Below are 24,340 nucleotides of genomic sequence, written 5' to 3' on the forward strand. Positions count from 1 at the left end.
AGGGCAGCTCAGCGGCGCCTGCTACAGCCATCCTGTCTGCAAATCCATCCTTTCCTAAATAGATGGTTGCGTGAGAAAGACAACTGAAGTCAAACTCGGTCTATCTCACACTTTGGATGTCAAGTGGTAGTTGAAAACTTGGAACATTTTCATAATCGTTCAGAACGACTATGAAATTGGATGGAATATTGACGGCAAAACATCACATGCCTTTCAACAGTTTGAGGCCTAGTTTTGTACAGACAAGCAGGGCCAATGATCCTAGACTGTAGTAATAACTTTCCATCGACAGGGAAAGTGCAATTCCTTTAAAATTGAAAATTCTGTTGAAGCTCCAAGCTTGCAGAATTCAATGAAAAAAGAAATAAAATAGAGTAAATAGTTCTCATTTCACACTCTTATAAAATGATGATTTAGGGGTAACTGAAGAAATGTAATGATTACAGTACAACGAGTCTGACAACGTGTGTATATTTGCTATCAATAAAAACACAAATAGTTTTAGTGTAAAACTCTTGTTGCGGAGGAGAAGCTTTCTAGTTTTGTCTATTTTTGATCCTTCATTACAGAGAACTTCACTCAGTTGTGTCATTAGAAAATAGTGTTCTGTTGGCAGCCATTTTCTATTTCTCAGTTGGCAAGAACTGCTTTCGGTATTTGGACTATATCTCAAGAACTAACAGTTTAATCCACTTCAAACTTTGGAATTTTATTCAAAACGTATTACACAACGTAACACATAAAAATTGACCAAAATATCGTAATCTTACATAAACTACATAAACCAAACTACGGAAAAACAAAGCAAAACTACGCAGCCGCGTCTACTCAGGCATAGGATAAGATGAAAAACAACTCCCAAAATTTTCTTGGTCCCAGGCTTCAAAGTGTTAACAGTCGGCCCAATTAGTCAGAAACACAGCTGACACGCGGAACAAGTGATTGAAAGTGGTGACAGTCACAGTGCAACCACGTGGAAATACCACATATAGAATAATACTTATGTTCCTCATGACCTTTGAACCTTTCCCCCTATAACAGTGGAAGATGGTATTCCAATTTTTTAGTCAAAGTCATCCGCAAACTGAAGACTAATATATAATTCATGCACCTTATATTGGTTATCTTAAGGAAGGGGTCGGAAGAAGCCATGTTTAAAGATGTAAGGAGTAATTAGCCATGGTCACCATCGGCTCCATAGAGATTTTAACACTCGAGTGTTATGAATGAATCACTCCCAAATATGAGATAAAGATCTTGGCAAGTTAGAGATTTGCATGGATTGCTAGCAGGAGTGCCAACAGAGAAGGTCATCTGCCAATGTATTTATTCATAGGTTACCTATATTTAGGAGGAATGATTTCCTAGCGACCAAATAGCCAGCCAGTATTCAAATAGTATCGCAACTTGATAAACAATGAAGGGAAGACAACTGATAGATAAAAATAGACTATCCATACCGTAAAGGACAATATTTTATTATGCCTTTGTTATCAAACCCACATTAATATATTATACCTTACTATGTTACAAAGCTGTGTAAGCTCATTAATATATTCAGCTGTTCTTGCTGTCACATGACTGAAAGGAGCTGACAAACAAGCACCAATTATGAGTAGTTGTTGTCTCTTGAACGCATGTCAGATTACTATGCATGAATATTAGTTGTCTATTTAATATACTACATTACTACTATTACTGTAACAAGCAAGGAGCTTGAGAATAAAAACTATAATCGCTTTATTGAAAGTATTAGATCGGATCTAATCTATGTCTAATCTAAGGATATGTGATGGAGTGGCAAGTACTTCAATTTAAATATATAATTAACATTAATGTCTATATTAACAATATAGCAAAGAGCAGATAAACACGTGTCTAGACATGAGTTTCAAGTTCATCTTGGCTATTGATCCTGAATAATCAATGTGAAAAAGTGAGAGACCACACATAAAATAACATCGGTTCACTGAAGGCTGGAACTTCACTTATTTCTTGCTGACCATGAGTACCGCTGACGGGACCAGACCTGAAGCAAAGGAACCAGCATGATAAGATAAAAACAGCAATGTCGAGGTCATACTGATGCGTAACACGAGTGGCCAACTGACTTACTGTAAAGAATCACACTTGATAGATTAAAAAAGGAGTTGTCCACCCATAAAAATTAAAGGCCACCCACCTAGACTAGAAAGAGGCGCCTCCATATCTTCCTCGGTGTAGACTCGACGAGGAAAGGTCGTCATGAAGGTAAAGTCTCCCGGCGCTTCACCGCTGCTGAGACTCGTATAGAGTCGCACTGCTGCCAGCGTCTCATTCGCTTTAAATGTCTGTGTGATCGGCTGGCCATTGGACAGGCGAATCTAACAGCAATGGAACCAATTAATAAAAAAGGTGTGCACTCTAGTTCAACCATTTCTATGGTAGCACACTCACAGAAGAGGAGCATCGAAAGCAAAAGTTATGATTCAAATAAATTGCTTCCTATACTTACGATAGGTATGCTAAAATAACTGCGTAATTGTAGACAAACTGTTCAGTTTCACACCCCCCCCCCTACCAGTTATACATCAGTTGTCAGTTTACCAAAGGCTATGCAGACAATTCAAACATTTTTTTTTCTATAATGAGATTTAGCTAAGCTGTGATTATTAAATGAATGCTAAAATATGATTGGCTAATCCAACAATAATTATTAAAACTAGAAATTCCCCTTTCATACAGCCCACGACCAAAGTGATATTGGAAAAAAGAAAGGGTACTGATGGTTGATAAATGCAATATTAACAGTCAAATGGCACTGCAGTGCAATAGGATAACTGCAATGGTAGCTGTAATGTACTGGGTGTGGGTGTTATTATATACAACAAACAGCAATAATGAAAGGAAAAGATTATATGTTTATATCTCTCCCCCTGCAATAGGAGAAATGCAATATTAGAAGTAAAAAGCACTGATATTATTAGAATAACCAATATTATTAATATAGTAATTATACAGTAATAATAGAAAACCAATGCACAATTTTGTTTACATTTCAAAACGCCATAGCTAACAATATTAAGAAGTTGTGATATTTATATAGATTTTTAGAAAATCTATTTAACAAAACTATTTAGAAAAAAATAATAACAGTAACATATTGCCCATCATCGATGTTGTTAGTGTGACTATAACACTTCAATAGTCATCCAAACTTATAATTAAATATTGTAATAATCTCCTAAGAATCGTTAGAAAAAAATATCATCGTCATTTTCTTTACTTTCACTGATTTGGTCATCAGTTGGAATACCAAAGTACTCAAAAGTTTCCAAAATGTCAGTTACTTTGAAATCGGCAAAAAAGAAACGATTTCAGTACTTCTACGTTAATTACAAAAACCTTCGGCAATTCGCCAATGCTATAGACTGGTGAAATGTGCACGTTATTCTTTCGTGAAATGCGCACGACTTAATGGTTCTATTCTCTGTCGCTCGGCGGTTCGTTTGCCGGTCTTAATTTTGATAAAAGCAAGGCTTGGCAAGTTTTAATAACGATTTTCGGCCAAATTAATCTATTTGTGTATAATCCGATCAGATGGGTAAGGTTTAGGAATATGTCGACAATTTTCAAAGACTTGGTAACATATTTAAATATGTTTTTATGTGTTTTGTATCATTATTATACTTAAACGACTCTACACAAAAATGGTTAAATTTGTTGATGAGATTTCGGTACAAGGGTTTGCGACGTTGTTGATGAATAATTTTCGTGAGTTGTGTGCACATGCATTTATCATAAAACTCTCAAACATCCGCTCCGCTCGTTTGGTCGTGGGATGATTCGGTAACATCGATAAGAGCTCTGATGGTAACATTGATAAGAGCTCTGATGGTAACATCGATAAGAGCTCTGATGGTAACATCGATAAGAGCTCTGATGGTAACATCGATAAGAGCTCTGATGGTAACATCGATAAGAGCTCTGATGGTAACATCGATAAGAGCTCTGATGGTAACATCGATAAGAGCTCTGATGGTAACATCGATAAGAGCTCTGATGGTAACATCGATAAGAGCTCCGATGGTAACATCGATAAGAGCTCTGATGGTAACATCGATAAGAGCTCTGATGGTAACATTGATAAGAGCTCCGATGGTAACATTGATAAGAGCTCCGATGGTAACATTGATAAGAGCTCCGATGGTAACATTGATAAGAGCTCTGATGGTAACATTGATAAGAGCTCTGATGGTAACATTGATAAGAGCTCTGATGGTAACATTGATAAGAGCTCTGATGGTAACATTGATAAGAGCTCTGATGGTAACATTGATAAGAGCTCTGATGGTAACATTGATAAGAGCTCTGATGGTAACATTGATAAGAGCTCCGATGGTAACCAGAAAACTAATCAGAAACTTGCAACATTATTAAAGTTGAAACTAAATACAATCAATAGCCTCAGGATCTCAAACCTCAGGTTACGATCAGTTGAACAGATGAACTTGTATGTTTAACAATTAATATTTCTTGAAACCCTGGTGCAAACACATGTGCTGGTTTAGTGAACCAGCACATGTGTACCCAGTTGTTCCTGATAACTTGGATCTCAAATCACATAGCACAGTGCTTCCTACCTTTCAAGCTTTAGAATTATTGAGCCGAGACGAGTGTGACTTGAGCAGAAGTAAAAACAACACCGGACTTGTCTGAGAATTGAAAAGCCAAATAAAGGAAAAATATTAACACTACCAGATGAACAATAAACCTAACCATGTGGAAGTTAACATGAAAAACGTAGAAATGGAACAAAAAAGACAGCATAAAATGCTACAGCTTATCCTCTGGGTTAAGTTATGATGTTCCATATTCAGTTAAATAGAGCCCTACACCATGTTTCATATTCAGTTAAATAGAGCCCTACACCATGTTCCATATTCAGTTAAATAGAGCCCTACACCATTCTAATATTTTCAAGTTATATTATGTAGTATCAGATAACATGCTACCTATTAGGATATAGTGCAGCAAACTGCTACAATTAATATGTGTCTGCATAGTAATAGAATCAAATTCTACAGATAAGTTATTTCATCACTGAGCTTCACGAGCGGACAACTCCGTACAACAACTAATAGATTTTAAACTTACGATGCTATTATCAATCCATTCTTATAATTAAAATCCTAATGCAAAGTAATCTAGGTGAGAGAATAATGTTAAAAGAGCAGAGCTCATGCTGCCTCTAGTTTCACTTTTATCGGATTGGTTCAAATGATGTCAACAACACCCTCACCTGTAATCTACACTCTGTGTACTCTTTCTTCGCTACGGGGGTGCTGCTGGCAGCGGCTGGGGCTACGACGGCTGCTGCTGGCTGACTCTGTACTTGCCCTTTGGCAGCTGCCTGTAAATCAACTGACTACACATAAAAGAGACTAACAGTATAAAAGTATATTGTTGCTGAACTACATGTATATACAAGGAATATCATTGTTCTATGTATGCAGGAGCATGACTACGACAATAACGGAATTGCATGACCACTGGTAATAGTAATCTGATTTGCCTGGCTGTTTATGTTTATCAGAGTTTTAGTAAATCCTTGGCTAAAATGACAGAAAGGAGACCAACTTCTACTTCTGGGACAACATTAACACTAAAAAACTAAACTTTTCAGGTCGGTCATTGATATGAAATATACGTCTATTCTCCGCTTCCGTACATTATTTATATGGGACCAAAATTCATGGACTTAATCATTTCTAGCCAGGGTTTAACCAGACAAAATTGGTTTTTTTAAAGAATATAACCAAAAATCAGAGTTTCTTGACTTGAATAGATTTATGCGATTTTTTGGGTTAAATTTTATTTTTCTGCCCATATTTGCTCCTTCAAATTGTCTGTGCATAGCATTACACAGGACACCAGAATTCTGGTGAGCCCATTTTTAGTATTAGTGACCTACATGCTTTAGTTTGATAGATTCTTATCTTTCTCACACTCAACAGTCATATAATATTATAATGTGTAACCTACGTGTAAGTTAATGGAGTGGAGCTACTAGCTGTTTCACACAAAGTACGAATGAGCAGTACGAATGAGAGCATGAAGACAAAAGAATGCTATGAAATATTTGAGCACTTGTGTTCAATGCTGTTGATCATGCGAAATATAAACATCAGTTCGCTCGTTTATACCGGTTACTTCTCTTCCTATTTTTGAATGTACAAAACCAAAGGTAGAGAGAGAACACTCTTTTGAAGCATTTGAGCTGATTGCAGTAAAGAGTTTGATGTGATAATGTAATTCACTAAACAAAGAAGTGAAAGAAAACTGTACCAGTTACAGTTGCTACTTCAGAATTAATCCTGCTCTGAGATTTACTAAATAAACTCATAAGTCCTAACTTCGATAGTCCTTCTATAGCACTGTACTACACTTGTAGTCGATTATCTCCATCACACTTGCTAATTCATGACAGAGAAGTGTTAATAAAATGACAGAGAAGTGTTAATAACATGACAGAGAAGTGTTAATAACATGACAGAGAAGTGTTAATAAAATGACAGAGAAGTGTTATTAACATGACAGAGAAGTGTTAATAACATGACAGAGAAGTGTTAATAACATGACAGAGAAGTGTTAATAACACGACAGAGAAGTGTTAATAAATTTGTTAAATAATCAAAACAATATAGTTGTAAAGACTAATCTTTTCAAAACAATTATAAAATCAAAACATAGCGTTATTTTTCACAAAAAACTCATGATTAATAAATCCTGATTTAAATCATTTGATTTCTAAGAACCAAAAACTAAAAACGAAACTTTTCAGTTTGTCAGCTAAAAGTGCTTGAAGAATCTTTAGCCAGTTAAATGAACCATTTCAGAAAGAACCAGTCAAGTCTACATCTAGTTTTGGAAAAGTAAAATTAAGGTTGCTGTTTTTCCACCATTCTGACATAACATTAAATATCTTTGAGTCATGCTTCAGCCCATCTAAAATGGTATCACGAGATGAAAAGTGTAGCTCAAGGTATTTGAACGTTAATGCTTTCGAGACGACATCGAAATATAACTTCTGATCAATATGAACTTCTAATTCTTATAACTTCTAATTAATATATTAATTTTCACACAAAGCATAACCAGTCTTAACGGTTGACTTGCAACAAAAGTCACATTACAGGTATTTGGTACCAAAAGGTTCACCATGTCTTACTCCACTGTGCCGTAGGTCCAAAATACAGTAATACTTCAACTTACGAGTGCTCCAACGTACGAGAAACTTGAGATACGAGCCAGCTTTCAAGCACGTTTTAGCACTAACATACGAGCCATGTTTGAGATACGAGCACTTGAGTCAGTTGCCCAGTATGCCAGAGGTGTTTTATGACAACAGCATCATTCTGTATTTTTCAACTGCTCAGGTTATACTGTTGTACCGTGTTTTTTGTGCACGATTTTTTGTGCAAAATTATGTGAATTAAACGTACTGTGCGTAGACCAAAAGTTTGCCAGTAAAATGAAAGATAATACAAAGAAAAAGCAAATGATAACAATTGATATTAAACGGAAAAAATATTGAAAAATATGCGAAATGTGTATGCATGATTGAGCTAGCTCAGCAATATGACAGAAATACATCCACAATTATCAAACATAAGGATTATATTCAGGGCATTTAGCTCGCAAAAGGACTAACCATAGTTTCTAAACGGCGCGGCGATCTTCACCGCCGCTGATAGAGAGACCGCTCAGGCATTGGATAAAAGATAAACCATTGGCCGGTGAGAGCGTAACTGAAACGACGCTATTTGAAAAGGCCAGTGCTATCTATCAAAATTATAAAAATAGACATTCGGACAAGCTGGCTAGTGGTCGTGCATTAACCATTTGTGACGACACCTGTGTTCGTCCTAATCACAACATGTTGCAAGGGCGACAAAGGCAAACGTCCTTAGATAGGTTTATCTTAAAACGGCCGGCTAGTCATGAAAGCGAAAAAAAGGAAAAATTTCTCGCTAACCAGCGAGAAACTTCAAACTATGAACGCCGAAGAAATTTTAATTACGTTAAGTTGAAAATGAAAGTTAGCTTTTAGATTTCTTCTAAGTTTGTCTTTTAACACTTTGATAAAATCCAAATTTATCAAAGTCAACTGTAGTAACGAAGGATAACTTATATCTCCCTCCCTGGCAAATGCGAGTGTTAACTGCTATTGTATGTATTTAATTTTACATTTTAATTAATCACATTTCCTTGCATTATTTTTTATTTGTTGCTTTTTGAAAGCATGTAGTACGTAAGAACAATAACCAACATGTTCTTTCTGTTACAATATCTTGTTTTGAGTGTTTTATTTGTTTTTTTTAGAGTATGGAAACCAATCAAAATATATTTAATTGTTCTATATATAAATAAATTGCACCAACATGCGAGTAAATTGACATACGAGTTCAGTCTCGGAACGCATTAAGCCCGTAAGTTGAAGTATGACTGTATGCGGAAATGTGATTACAAGCTCTTAAAAGCTCAAAAACGAACAAATAATCGCAGCCATCACGAAAATGCCATAGGTTGGAATCCCTCTCATAACGGCTCAAATGTGACGTAGTTGAACGCAATGTGCTTCTGTTTACACTTTCATGTGACCTCATTCGTCGAGATATTTTCACAAATATACTTCACGCGTTCAATAAAACCATTGCCCTTTAGTTCAGTAAGACTATTGCCCTTACGCATCTATTTCATTATCATTGTAATGCTGTCACTTTAAGCACTGATATCTCAAAACCTAGCCTACAAATCAGGTTAATTTTTTAACAGCTCGAAGGGGCTTTATCATCCTCTGATAAACATGACGAGCCTGTTGGTCACCTGCGATAGTCAATAAATTCTGCAGACATTGTTCGCGCCATTTAGCAGGAAGTATGGGTCACATGATCAGATTACAACTAGATGATTAGACCAAACTGAAGCAAAACTGTAAAGTAGCGAGCGCCTATATTTGATACAGGCTTTCCAGTAGAACCCGAAGTGTTTGTCATAAACTATTGCTACGAGACATTTTATATTGAGCCCTTTATTGGCCTTTCATTTCACATGATAACCTCATGTGTCAAAACACTAACCATTTCACGTTGAATGCGTCATTAAAATAAGGGATTCCAACCTACGGCCGCTTTTTTTAACTGTTCGTTTTTGAGCTTACAAGAGCTTGTAATCACATTTTCATGTAATCATATTTTGAACCTACAACACAGCAGAGTAAAACATGGTGAACCTTTTGATACCAAATAAATGTAATACAAAGTTTGTTGCAAGTCAACCGTCAAGTTCCTGGAAAATAAGTGTAGTCACAAATAACAAAGATCTTCGTGCAGCTGAAAATAACTCCAGTCAGCTCGTGACAATATCAAATTTCACTGACCAATAGGCAATCAATCCCTACATTTAATAATTTTTTCATCAAACAAAAGAGACAGCATTATAATTCAAAACATACCCGAGCAGCTACTCTTGCCTCCTTGTCTCTACGTATATCATCCAATGCCTTCTGCCTAAACATATATTAACTGTATAACCACCAAATACACATCTACTGTGTAATCCCTAAACATATATCAACTGTGTAACCCCTAAACATATATCAACTGTGTAACCCCTAAACATATATCAACTGTATAACCACTAAACATATATCAACTGTGTAACCCCTAAACATATATCAACTGTGTAACCCCTAAACATATATCAACTGTGTAACCCCTAAACATATATCAACTGTGTAACCCTAAACATATATCAACTGTGTAACCACTAAACATATATCAACTGTGTAACCCCTAAACATATATCAACTGTGTAACCCCTAAACATACATCAACTGTGTAACCCCTAAACATATATCAACTGTGTAACCCCTAAACATATATCAACTGTGTAACCCCTAAACATATATTAACTGTGTAACCACTAAACATATATCAACTGTGTAACCACTAAACATATATCAACTGTGTAACCCTAAACATATAGTAACTGTGTAACCCCTAAACATATATTAACTGTGTAACCACTAAACATACATCAACTGTGTAACCACTAAACATACATAAACTGTGTAACCACTAAACATATATCAACTGTGTAACCCCTAAACATATATCAACTGTGTAATGCCTAAACATATATCAACTGTGTAACCCCTAAACATATATCAACTGTGTAACCCCTAAACATATATCAACTGTGTAACCACTAAACATATATCAACTGTGTAACCCTAAACATATATTAACTGTGTAACCCCTAAACATATATTAACTGTGTAACCACTAAACATACATCAACTGTGTAACGCCTAAACATATATCAGCTGTGTAACCACTAAACATATATCAACTGTGTAACCACTGAACATACATCAACTGTGTAACCCCTAAACATATATCAACTGTGTAACCACTAAACAAATATCAACTGTGTAACCACTAAACATACATAAACTGTGTAACCACTAAACATATATCAACTGTGTAACCCCTAAACATATATCAACAGTGTAACCCCTAAACATATATCAACTGTGTAACCCCTAAACATATATCAACTGTGTAACCACTAAACATACATCAACTGTGTAACCACTAAACATATATCAACTGTGTAACCACTAAACATATATCAACTGTGTAACCCTAAACATATATTAACTGTGTAACCACTAAACATATATCAACTGTGTAACCCTAAACATATATCAACTGTGTAACCACTAAACATATATCAACTGTGTAACCACTAAACATATATCAACTGTGTAATCCCTAAACATATATTAACTGTGTAACCACTAAACATACATCAACTGTGTAACCACTAAACATATATCAACTGTGTAACCACTAAACATATATCAACTGTGTAACCACTAAACATACATAAACTGTGTAACCACTAAACATATATCAACTGTGTAACCCCTAAACATATATCAACTGTGTAATGCCTAAACATATATCAACTGTGTAACCCCTAAACATATATCAACTGTGTAACCCCTAAACATATATCAACTGTGTAACCACTAAACATATATCAACTGTGTAACCACTAAACATATATCAACTGTGTAACCCCTAAACATACATCAACTGTGTAACCACTAAACATATATCAACTGTGTAACCCCTAAACATATATCAACTGTGTAACCACTAAACATATATCAACTGTGTAACCCAAAACATATATCAACTGTGTAACCACTAAACATATATCAACTGTGTAACCACTAAACATATATCAACTGTGTAACCACTAAACATATATCAACTGTGTAACCCCTAAACATATATCAACTGTGTAACCCCTAAACATATATCAACTGTGTAACCACTAAACATATATCAACTGTGTAACCACTAAACACACATCAACTGTGTAACCTCTAAACATATATCAACTGTGTAACCACTAAACATATATCAACTGTGTAACCCTAAACATATATCAACTGTGTAACCACTAAACACATATCAACTGTGTAACCACTAAACATATATCAACTGTGTAACCACTAAACATACATCAACTGTGTAATCCCTAAACATATATCAACTGTGTAACCCCTAAACACACATCAACTGTGTAACCACTAAACATATATCAACTGTGTAACCACTAAACATATATCAACTGTGTAACCCCTAAACATATATCAACTGTGTAACCACTAAACATATATCAACTGTGTAACCACTAAACACACATCAACTGTGTAACCACTAAACATATATCAACTGTGTAACCACTAAACACATATCAACTGTGTAACCCTAAACATATATCAACTGTGTAACCACTAAACATATATCAACTGTGTAACCACTAAACATATATCAACTGTGTAACCCCTAAACATATATCAACTGTGTAATCCCTAAACATATATCAACTGTGTAACCCCTAAACACACATCAACTGTGTAACCACTAAACATATATCAACTGTGTAACCACTAAACATATATCAACTGTGTAACCCCTAAACATATATCAACTGTGTAACCACTAAACATATACAACTGTGTAACCCCTAAACATATATCAACTGTGTAACCACTAAACATATATCAACTGTGTAACCACTAAACACACATCAACTGTGTGACCACTAAACATATATCAACTGTGTAACCCCTAAACATACATCAACTGTGTAACCCCTAAACATATATCAACTGTGTAACCCCTAAACATATATCAACTGTGTAACCACTAAACATACATCAACTGTGTAACCCCTAAACATATATCAACTGTGTAACCCTAAACATATATTAACTGTGTAACCCCTAAACATATATCAACTGTGTAACCCCTAAACATATATCAACTGTGTAACCCTAAACATATATCAACTGTGTAACCACTGAACACACATCAACTGTGTAACCACTAAACATATAGCAACTGTGTAACCCCTAAACATATATCAACTGTGTAACCACTAAACATATATCAACTATGTAACCCCTAAACATACATCAACTGTGTAACCACTAAACATACATCAACTGTGTAACCCCTAAACATATATCAACTGTGTAACCACTAAACATATATCAACTGTGTAACCCCTAAACATACATAAACTGTGTAACCCCTAAACATATATCAACTGTGTAACCCCTAAACATATATCAACTGTGTAACCCCTAAAAATACATAAACTGTGTAACCACTAAACATATATCAACTGTGTAACCCCTAAACATACATCAACTGTGTAACCCCTAAACATACATCAACTGTGTAACCCCTAAACATATATCAACTGTGTAACCACTAAAAATATATATCAACTGTGTAACCCCTAAACATACATAAACTGTGTAACCCCTAAACATATATCACCTGTGTAACCCCTAAACATATATCAACTGTGTAACCACTAAACATATATCAACTGTGTAACCCCTAAACATATATCAACTGTGTAACCCCTAAACATATATCAACTGTGTAACCCCTAAACATACATCAACTGTGTAACCCCTAAACATACATAAACTGTGTAACCACTAAACATATATCAACTGTGTAACCCCTAAACACACATCAACTGTGTAACCCCTAAACATATATCAACTGTGTAACCCCTAAACATATATTAACTGTGTAACCCCTAAACATATATCAACTGTGTAACCCCTAAACATATATCAACTGTGTAACCCCTAAACATATATCAACTGTGTAACCCCTAAACATATATCAACTGTGTAACCCCTAAACATATATCAACTGTGTAACCCCTAAACACATATCAACTGTGTAACCCCTAAACATATATCAACTGTGTAACCCCTAAACATACATCAACTGTGTAACCACTAAACATATATCAACTGTGTAACCCCTAAACATACATCAACTGTGTAACCACTAAACATATATCAACTGTGTAACCCCTAAACATATATCAACTGTGTAACCCCTAAACACATATCAACTGTGTAACCCCTAAACATATATCAACTGTGTAACCACTAAACATATATCAACTGTGTAACCACTAAACATATATCAACTGTGTAACCCCTAAACATATATCAACTGCGTAACCCTAAACATATATCAACTGCGTAACCCTAAACATATATCAACTGTGTAACCACTAAGCATATATAAACTGTGTAACCCTAAACATATATCAACTGTGTAACCCTAAACATATATCAACTGTGTAACCACTAAACATATATCAACTGTGTAACCACTAAACATATATCAACTGTGTAACCACTAAACATATATCAACTGTGTAACCACTAAGCATATATTTACTGTGTAACCCCTAAACATATATAAACTGTGTAACCACTAAACATATATCAACTGTGTAACCCCTAAACATATATTAACTGTGTAACCACTAAACATATATCAACTGTGTAACCACTAAACATATATCAACTGTGTAACCACTAAGCATATATTTACTGTGTAACCCCTAAACATATATCAACTGTGTAACCCCTAAACATACATCAACTGTGTAACCCCTAAACATATAGTAACTGTGTAACCCCTAAACATATATTAACTGTGTAACCACTAAACATACATCAACTGTGTAACGCCTAAACATATATCAACTGTGTAACCACTAAACATATATCAACTGTGTAACCACTAAACATACATCAACTGTGTAACCCCTAAACATATATCAACTGTGTAACCACTAAACATACATAAACTGTGTAACCACTAAACATATATCAACTGTGTAACCCCTAAACATACATCAACTGTGTAACCCCTAAACATATATCAACTGTGTAACCCCTAAACATATATCAACTGTGTAACCCTAAACATATATCAACTGTGTAACCACTAAACACACATCAACTGTGTAACCACTAAACATATATCAACTGTGTAACCCCTAAACATATATCAACTGTGTAACCACTAAACATATATCAACTGTGTAACCCCTAAACATATATCAACTGTGTAACCACTAAACATATATCAACTGTGTAACCCTAAACATATATCAACTGTGTAACCACTAAACACACATCAACTGTGTAACCACTAAACACACATCAACTGTGTAACCACTAAACATATATCAACTGTGTAACCCCTAAACATATATCAACTGTGTAACCCTAAACATATATTAACTGTGTAACCACTAAACATATATCAACTGTGTAACCCTAAACATATATCAACTGTGTAACCACTAAACATATATCAACTGTGTAACCACTAAACATATATCAACTGTGTAACCACTAAACATATATCAACTGTGTAACCACTAAACATATATTAACTGTGTAACCACTAAACATACATCAACTGTGTAACCCCTAAACATATATCAACTGTGTAACCACTAAACATATATCAACTGTGTAACCACTAAACATATATTAACTGTGTAACCACTAAACATATATCAACTGTGTAACCCTAAACATATATTAACTGTGTAACCACTAAACATATATCAACTGTGTAACCCTAAACATATATCAACTGTGTAACCACTAAACATATATCAACTGTGTAACCACTAAACATATATCAACTGCGTAACCACTAAACATATATCAACTGTGTAACCCTGCGCATACACCAGTTGTGTAACCCCTAAACACACACCAACTGTATAACCCCTATAATATACACACCTGCATAACCCCTAAACATCAACAGTCTGCGAAAAACTGCATATTACTCACTTTGCTGCTCGTTCCTCTGCCTTTTCCCGTTTTTTCTGCTCAGCAAGTAAACGAATCTCTTTCTGTTCCATCCTGGTCAAATTCATTGATACTTTTATTTGTGAGATGTGTCAACAGGTTTCGACAGGAGCAGATAGACATTTGAAACAGGATGGGTTTAAAGTTAGAAACATATATAGCTTTCAGTAGTTGTAAAAAAGCTTGCACCAAATAGCTTATAGCATTGAAGCTTATAGATAGCTTTAAAATTGGCGCAGTGGACAGAACTTTAAATGTATTTACTAGTGAAATCTTAGACTATTACAGAAAAATCAAACTAGGCCCCTTATTTCAGTTTTATTAGTTCATTGCTAAAAAACAACTAATAGCTGTAGGTATTGATCAAAAAATTAATAACTGTAGGTATTGATCAAATAATTAACAACTGTAGGTATTGATCAAATAACTAATAATTGTAAGTATTGATCAAATAACTAATAACTGTAGGTATTGATCAAATAATTAATAACTGTAGGTATTGATCAAATAACTAATAACTGTAAGTATTAATCAAATAACTAATAACTGTAGGTATTGATAAAAAAAACTAATAACTGTAGGCATTGATCCAATTTCCAAATCGCGTAATGAACTTTCTGATTGGTCGATAGCCAGTAATGCCTATTGGCTATTGCTCATCAACTTTTAATTTTAAGAGGCTCGATTGGCACATTCAACTCACGTACTCAAGCTTGGCAGTTGTGATGTCTTTTCCCTGAGCTCTCCTAATCTTCTCTTTAGCCTTTGCTTCTTCTTTTTCTTTTGCTTCCCTTTCTTGCCTTTTTTTAGTGAGCTTTTCTTGTAGTCTACACACAAAACGATATCAGCTTAAACAAATATAAAACCGACCTAAATTATTAGATTCGTTATATTAATGACAAGGATTTGGGGTTGTGCACACGTCGAGTTACCATGTGATAAGTGTTTCAATGGACATTGGAATGTTGCGGACTAATTTGGGTGCTTTTGTAAAAAAGTTAAGAATTTCTATGCCAGAGCTAATAGCGATGCATTTGGAACTGCTCAAATTGAAATAAGAAATAAAATGTGCAAAAATATTTAAAATGGAATAGCTTGTTCGTGCGCATCTCTTTTCTTGCGGAGGGTGCCGTTTCCATCTTCACAAACATGAAACATTCGGTAAAGAATTGGGAGTGACAAAACTTGCTTAGCTCGCCTATTTTTGCCATCTTGCGGATGGATGCAAATTTGCGGATTACCGCGCCATGGAAACAGCGATTAAAAAGAAATGGAGCTTGAGCTCCCTAAACAGCTTTTAAAGAGTTATGTTACCTTGTTTGACAGAATAAAGAAACCGAGTATTCTCTTCTTTATCTAACAGTTCAACTGTCGAAAGACCAGATTTTAAAAACCAAAAACACTGACTGCGCAGTCTTTAAAAATTAGGAGTGTACCTTCTACTGAACATTAAACAATTCAATGTATTTGATTAATAATAACTACACTTTCAATTGTACACTTACATTGATACGTGCTTCTGGTCTGCTATACAGACAAGGACAGTTGCTAGTAATTTACGCAGACACCTGCTAGTGACTTACGCAGACACCTGCTAATGACTTACGCAGAAACCTGCTAGTGACTTACGCAGACACCTGCTAGTGACTTACGCAGCCACCTGCTAGTGACTTATGCAGACACCTGCTAGTGACTTACAAAGACAACTGTCGTTGTTTTTCTTCAGCTGTCAAAGGCTTCACTTCTTCTGTTGACTCTGCGAAGTTAGAGTGCCCAGTTTTAGCAGCATGGAGTTGGACAGCATCTCCTGATTTAAGTTGCTTCCCACAACTGCAATGACCACCCACCATATAACGTGATTTCATATCTCAGCTTGTCTTTCATCCTTTAGAATAATGCTAGACTAATGCAGCTGTATCTAGGATATTCTAGATAGCAAGGCAATAGAGATCGGCTGAGAAATGTCTCAGTACACTGACAACAACCAGAACTGCATTTGAACACCTTGAATGCTCAAGTGAAGTATTTATGGCACACCACTTTAATTTCTTTCATTTGCTTACGGATATCCAGCAGGTGGGTGAGCAAGCGGCTGGTTGTCAGGGAGCAGATTAGGTTTTGAAACCAAATACAGTCAAACATGGATAACTCGAACTTCACGGGACCGAGCGAAAGTGTTCGAGTTATTAGAGCGTTCAAGTTATCAGAGCACTGTCACAAGTGCATGTATTTAACAGAAGATAAATGTACATATACAAACTATGTATAAAGCAAAATCATAGATTGCTTGTTGCAAGTTATAGAGCCTCTCATGTAAAGTTCTAAAATTATTTATTAGGAATGGATATTTTTCTGTCACTTGAGATTTGTTTGTTGTTTTAGGTGATGTAATGCCATGAGGTTTTCAAATTAAAATTGGCAAAACTTGATCGCCGTTAAAATACTCGGAGAATAAGACCCATCTTTTTTCTTCTGAGCGTTTAAACAGAGATCAATTTTGCCAATTTTAATCTTAAAACATCCTGGCAGTCACATCACCTGAAACTACAAACAAATCTCAGCTGATAGAAAAATATCTAAATTTTCGGATAATTTTTAAAACTTCACACGAGTAAACATTTACGACCAATCCAAAATCGCATGATTTACATCGGATCAGTTGTTTCATTTAAAAAATCTATCGAGTGTAGTCTGTAAAAAGGTGTGTTATCCTTATATATTCGCATATAATCACTCTTACAATATGCATTTTTGCATGTTGTGTCGATCTTTATTAAATTTTTATCGCTAATACTTTGTTACGTTTTTAGTTTGGTCGTAACTCAGCCGACGTGTTAGCGACCCCATTAATCAGGTTTTATACGATTTCCTAATCAATTCCTTTATACGGTACGGGGAAAATGTATGTACACAATATACATATAAGGAGCGCTTTACTCGCTAGGAAGGCAGAGTAGTCGTAGCTCCGCGACTAATGTAAATTCCTTCGGATTGAAACAAACCAAAGTTTGTTTTAATCCGAAGGAATTTACATAAATAACAACCAAAGTTTGTTCCTTCGGCAAAAAAACCGTTCGAGTTAATGATGTTAAGTTCGAGTTATCTCAAGCAATTTATCATTGCGTATGAACGGACCAAAGAATCTGTTCAAGTTAACAATGTGTTCGAAATATCCGTGGCCGAGTTATCCATGTTTGACTGTATTCTAGTAACCCGGTGGAAGGCACGGAACATATGCGTGTGAAATTTAGATGAAATCAGCCAAAAAATGTAAAAACAGGTAGCGGTTTCGCAGATAAACAGACAGACACAATGACCAAGTGTGATTTATTAAGGTTAGAAGGCACCCTCAAAATAGTATTTTTTTCAAAAAAAATTATTTTCAAGAAAAACATGTTTCCTATATAATTCAAGTGTGCTCTTTCCATTGCTGCTACTAAAAAGTATGTCAAACTACTTTAAAACACTTATAACTTGGACTGAATGGTGGCCACTTCCAGAGACAATATGCCCGAGATATTGATCGCTGCCGGGTGGTACGTAGAAACAAGGCAGCTGAACCTGTGGTAATTGCTGCTAGGAAGGCAAACAGAAGGTCAGCTGCACCAGATGATAATACATATTCAAGTGGAAGGTTTTAATAATACATATTCAAGTGGAGGATTTTAAAAGTGTATGAGACAATCCAGCTGCCCATAACTGTAAAGAAATCATCCGTTTTCTATTCCCAAACTTTAGGCAACATTTTCTCATTATTGGCTTTTTGTCAGTGTTTTCAATCTTTAAAACGCTGTCATTTTGTCAATTTTAAAGATATCGACTTGAAATTTTGTATGGCCAATCCTTGAAACCTAACTGATGTTTTTATGGTCTCAGAATGTTTCTTCTCTGTGTACGGGGTCCAACCCACGATCCAAACTCCAACCTGATTTCGCATATATGACTTTTTGTCTCTTTTTACCTGAAAAAAAGTTGTAATTGAAAATTCTGCTCCCATATTGTCATGATATACACTGTTTGGCACTATAATAACCACTTTTAAAGTGGGTACACTTAGACTTTCATCCAGATATTTTGCATGAGAAACATGACTTCGAAACTACATTCTGACTCATAAAATGGGAACCGTTTGTCTGGTGAACAAACCAAGTATACCATTAGATTTGTCTAAAAAAACTACACCAGAATATGACATTTGTAAGTTTGTAACACTATATATAGATGGGGGGTCTCTCCGAGGGTGCCTTCTAACCTTAATACGGATCAGCTAAACAGAAACGAGAGAGAAGAGATGAGATATAAGGAACTTGTTTAAATAATAATGATGGCTGCAGTTCAATTTATGTTAACCAATAATTAATAAAATAAATAATATCATGCTACTATAACAAACATTTGGAGTGAAATGGACTGACTGATCTGCCAGGTTTATCCAATTAAACGCACAACTGGCTTTCAGTTTCAAACTTCCCAGGGTTTAATAAACAGCAATGCGTCACAAATCATATTTTTACAGTTTTTTATGTTTAAAATTTGATGCAATTGGGGTTATTTCAAAGACCTACATATATTTATTATCCAATATTTTATAAAACTTAGTATATTTACTGTTTTATAAAATATTGGCTCCAATCACCAAGAAACAAGTTCTAAACAATAAAAAGAAATTAGCATTGAGAGTTTAAAGGGCATCAGATGTACTTTTACTCTGTGTAACTGGAGCTAGTTTATGAAAACCCACCAAACGCGGAGTTCGCACTTGAAAAAATGAATATTTTAGTAGGAGTCGAATTCTCTCTACTCCAGTAGCAGACAGCGACTCGTTGAAACATTTAAGAACCCACATCATCAAATGACTGGTAGAAACCGTAATTGTTTCACGAGCCACGGCTATATATGCATGAGCAATATAGCCAGTTACGAGACAACTAAAGCTCTAGATGACTCGACATGTGTTGATTTATGTAAAAAGAACCTGCTTAACAACACGATGTTAACAACATGGTGTTAACATATTGTTTCACCTTAACATGGTGTTAACAGATTGTTTCACCTTAACATGGTGTTAACAGAGTGTTTCACCTGAACATAGTTGAACAGAACCTTAAAATCATTAGTGAAAACAATATTTGCTACCCACATATTTGGGGGTTATTGAGTATAATATCCTTGGGCCACTCTGTAATAAAACTGGAGTCCATTTCTGTTTGTTATCCATCCTTACATTACATTGCCATTACAGTATTTTAAAGTTGCTGGTTTTTTAATCAAGTTTACTTAAATTTGTTTAAAAAAATGGAGAACTTCCTATTTTAGAGGCTTTAAAAATATGACAAAGTTTATAAAGTTCAAATTTGTATATAAATTTAATAATAATATAAATTTATATAGCTTTTGAGTGTTGAAAAATGACAAAAAAACCAAATCTAAAAATAGTTTTCTAAATAAATTATAAATAAAAAGCTACTAATTGTAATGTTTTCATGGTCCGTCTTTAAGACTGAACAACTTTCCCATCCTTAGATATATGTTAAAAAGTTGAAATCTGCTGTGTAATTACAGTGATTACTTGGAGGCCATACCTATGAATTATATGGGGAATAATTTACAGGTTGTTTCAAAATTACAATTAAAGATACTGCTCAATTTTTATGGGATATCAAAGTACTTGAACACCTCTAATCAAATCTTAATTTTTGAAATTTTTATTTTCTGTGCCACCACCAGGACTCATAGTTTTTAAAACTTTGTTGGTCCACTTAGGATATTATTATCTGAAAGAATATTCAGAGCAGTCTGATGCAGAGTTCCCCAGGCACATTCAACAGCTGATCATAGAATTGTAAAGACCTACGAATCTGTTTAGGGTTTTAACTTTCTCGTTAAAAACTGTAACACCTTCTGCAGACTAAAGATTGAACTGACCTATATAACTGACCTATATACGCCAAGTTCACACAATTGAACTCCATAGTAAATACTAGACCATGAAAAAACAGCATAATGGGGAAACGGCATAATGGAGAAACGGCATAACGGGGAAACGGCATAACGGGGAAACGGCATAACGGGGAAACGGCATAACGGGGAAACGGCATAACGGGGAAACGGCATAACGGGGAAACGACATAACGGGGAAACGGCATAACGGGGAAACGGCATAACAGGGAAACAGCATAACGGGGGAACAGCATAATGGGAAAACAGCATAACAGAGAAATAACAAAATGAAAAGAGGAAACAGCTCACTTACTCTTCACACTTAAATGATTGTGCCGCAGCTTCAGGTTCTTCTGACTGCTGTGGGGTGGAGGCGGTTGATGTTCCCTCCTCACTAGGTTCTTGAAAGCAAGGGAAACAAAGGCTAGTAAAAACATTGAAACAAGTACTCTAGTGACACAACCTAATAACTATAATGGCCGCTGCTGCCGAGCTAAAAATATCTGAATGATGACTAAAGACGGAGTTATCTTTGCACATGCACCCGGTTGACCTCATGCAACTAGCCAGGGAGTATCTCACTCTGGCTAACGGTAGTCAACATGTCAAACCATTGTATTCCTCCATAGTTGGCCATAACTGAAGCAATAGAGAAACGTAGTGTCTAAGGGAGGATGATACCCTTTGAAAAATATTTATAGCATCGTGAACAATATTTTATTTGTACCTCTCAAAAATGGCACTAACAGCCAAGAAAAAACAATTGTTACTGAACATACCTCAGATGTTTACCTACCAGGCAACTTGAATACATTTCTAGTTCGCAAATATTGATTAGAAAGCTCTAGAAGCCATTTCATACTCTTTAACAAAAGCTTTTTCAGTGTGTTCTGCTTTTTTGGCTTCATCCAAGCAATCTTAATACTTGGCTGCAACCTTCAGTCTAAGAAAATGTAAGAGCCAGACTTCATGGATTACAAATAGCTTGAGTGGGCAGAATGTTGGTGATTTAGCACATCAAAGTTTTAACTGCTGAAACATTTGATAAACTTATAACTAAATACACTAGCAGTTGAAGATCATGGCAACTTGGTGTGACTGATCACCACTAGTGTGATTTAGCTTAATGCAAAGTTTGTTTTTAAATTTCAAATGAATAACGCGAGTTATACCTTCCCAATCTCTGACCATGTAACTATTGAAAATGTTTCATTTTAATGCTATAGGGACGAATAAAACATTGACACAAAGCTAACAAAACATAATTAGATGCGTAAAAAATATTTCAAACCATGATAGACGAATGCATCAGGATTCAGTACATTTCCTTTAGGAGCATCGACAGGCTCATCTATGTCGGCATCATCTGAGTGGCTTAGTAGCCTGCAAGGTCAAGGACATGAGTAAGTTCGTATTACACCGAGTAGAACAATGAGAACTCATGAATAAAAAAGGTATAAAACATACCAATCCATTGCCTCCTGCACGCCTTTATAATTGGTCCTAGCAAGAGCTTTCTCTCTGTAAGCATTATAAGTCACATTACATAGGAGAAGCTGCCTCATCCTGAACATGGGTTTGTTTAATGGCAAAACTATGTAAACTGATGCCATGGTATTGTCAAAAAACTAACTGGACTGCAAACATGAATTGCTACAAGCAAACATCATAATCTCAAAACCCATAAGATTACATTGCATTTCGATGATTATATAATAACAACCTATTTGTTTCATTACGAGATCTGATATACAAATTTAATCTCAAAATTTTCAATCGGGCATCAATGTTCAAATATTGGAAGAATAATTTTCTACATAAAATCGCAGTATGTGTATGTATTTCTTTTCATCAATAGTGGAAGCAAACATTAAGCAAAAATGAAGATATAATTATAATATTGATTAAGTCAAACAAAATAAATGAAAGCTTAGTTCCTACTCGTTGAGGCATGATGAGACCCACATGCGCAGTAGCACTGCAGCTAGTCGAGGCGCTGGGCCCACAGTACTTTATTTGTTGAGGCATCGTTGTATCAACTCCAAATAAATAAATTATATATATATATACAGGATGATCTATTACACCCGTGGGCAATACATGTATATAAATTTACCAAAATAAAAATAAATAAATAAAATAAAAAAATTAGTTTTACTTTTCCCTTTTGGCCTTCCTTTTTCTCACTAAAATGAAGCAAGGAACTATTCACAATTTACTATGATGGCGGTTGCATTAGTCCATCTAATAAAACTCTAATTCTATTATAAAATGATAACTTGAATCGGTTCAAGCGAAAGTGAGGAGCGACAGTACCTTTTTGGGTAGAATATGATTTATTAACAGAGATATAATCATTTATGTCAATGTCATATTGACCAGATTCAACTTTTTCAAAAAAAATTTTTATTGAACTCCTGTCGACAAGCCTCAAGTGTATCTATAGAATGCTCTTTCATACAGCTAGTGGCATTTTCTGATTGCCCTGGTCTGAAAATCCATCCAATGGCACGCCTCTGGATAGTTTGTAGCATATCTATTAAGGACGTATTATATGGCGACCACACCTCACAGGCATATTCAAAAATTGGCCTCACAACTGTTTTAAAAGCAATCAGTTTGGTCTGACAGGAAGTGTTAAAAATACCTCTTCTTGTCATGGCCAGGGCCTTGTTACCCTTCTAGGCAACTTTTGATATGAGTTCATGCTATTTAACTCTAAAATAAAACTAGGGATGGAATCCAAACTAAAATAAATCCAATACTCGCTCTGTTAAACATGTTTGTAATGACCGCAGTAACATAGATTGGAGAATAATATAGTGCTGCTATCGTATGTAAGCATGATTTCATATCGTCTCGCATTAAAGTGTTGAAGATTACATTTAAGAATGGTTTACTGGGTTTGCTTGCAATACTTACGCTCGATTTTGTGGAAATCCCATATCAACCAGTATATCAACATTGGATGGCATTGTGTACGACAATAAAGCTGGGAATCATTCGAATGGAAAAAGTTTATAGCTAGAATCAGCAAAACTATGCTCGCTACAAAAAGTTGTACAATTACAAAATGCAAAAAGCAAACAAGTGACTGAGTTTGTATGTAGGTGTTAA

The 24,340-nt window shown here is 35.2% G+C and overlaps 1 protein-coding gene across 1 annotated transcript; it reads right to left on the reverse strand.

Moving 5' to 3' along the window:
• Positions 1 to 1,436: 1,436 nt before the first annotated feature.
• Positions 1,437 to 24,275, reverse strand: LOC137396438 (UBX domain-containing protein 1-like). Its single transcript, XM_068082720.1, has 11 exons — positions 24,146 to 24,275; positions 22,691 to 22,744; positions 22,515 to 22,606; positions 21,537 to 21,624; positions 16,982 to 17,113; positions 15,991 to 16,110; positions 15,266 to 15,337; positions 9,497 to 9,551; positions 5,282 to 5,392; positions 2,183 to 2,363; positions 1,437 to 2,029 (listed from the first exon to the last, which is right to left on the reverse strand). Exons 1-11 carry the CDS (start codon positions 24,196 to 24,198, stop codon positions 1,989 to 1,991), a joined length of 999 nt encoding a protein of 332 aa, XP_067938821.1. The 5' UTR covers positions 24,199 to 24,275; the 3' UTR covers positions 1,437 to 1,988.
• Positions 24,276 to 24,340: the final 65 nt, after the last annotated feature.

Source organism: Watersipora subatra, chromosome 5 (genome assembly GCF_963576615.1).
Source record: "Watersipora subatra chromosome 5, tzWatSuba1.1, whole genome shotgun sequence".
Classification (NCBI taxonomy): Eukaryota; Metazoa; Bryozoa; class Gymnolaemata; order Cheilostomatida; family Watersiporidae; genus Watersipora; species Watersipora subatra.

Bases quoted from the DNA above. Each gene is read 5' to 3' on its own strand.
- LOC137396438 (XM_068082720.1), bottom strand. From the start codon at position 24,198: ATGCCATCCAATGTTGATATACTGGTTGATATGGGATTTCCACAAAAT. The intron at 15,338-15,990 runs GTACGTGAGTTG...GAATTTGACCAG, and splicing joins ATCACAACTGCCAAGCTTGA to GATGGAACAGAAAGAGATTC. The intron at 2,030-2,182 runs GTGGGTGGCCTT...CCTTTGCTTCAG, and splicing joins GGCGCCTCTTTCTAGTCTAG to GTCTGGTCCCGTCAGCGGTA.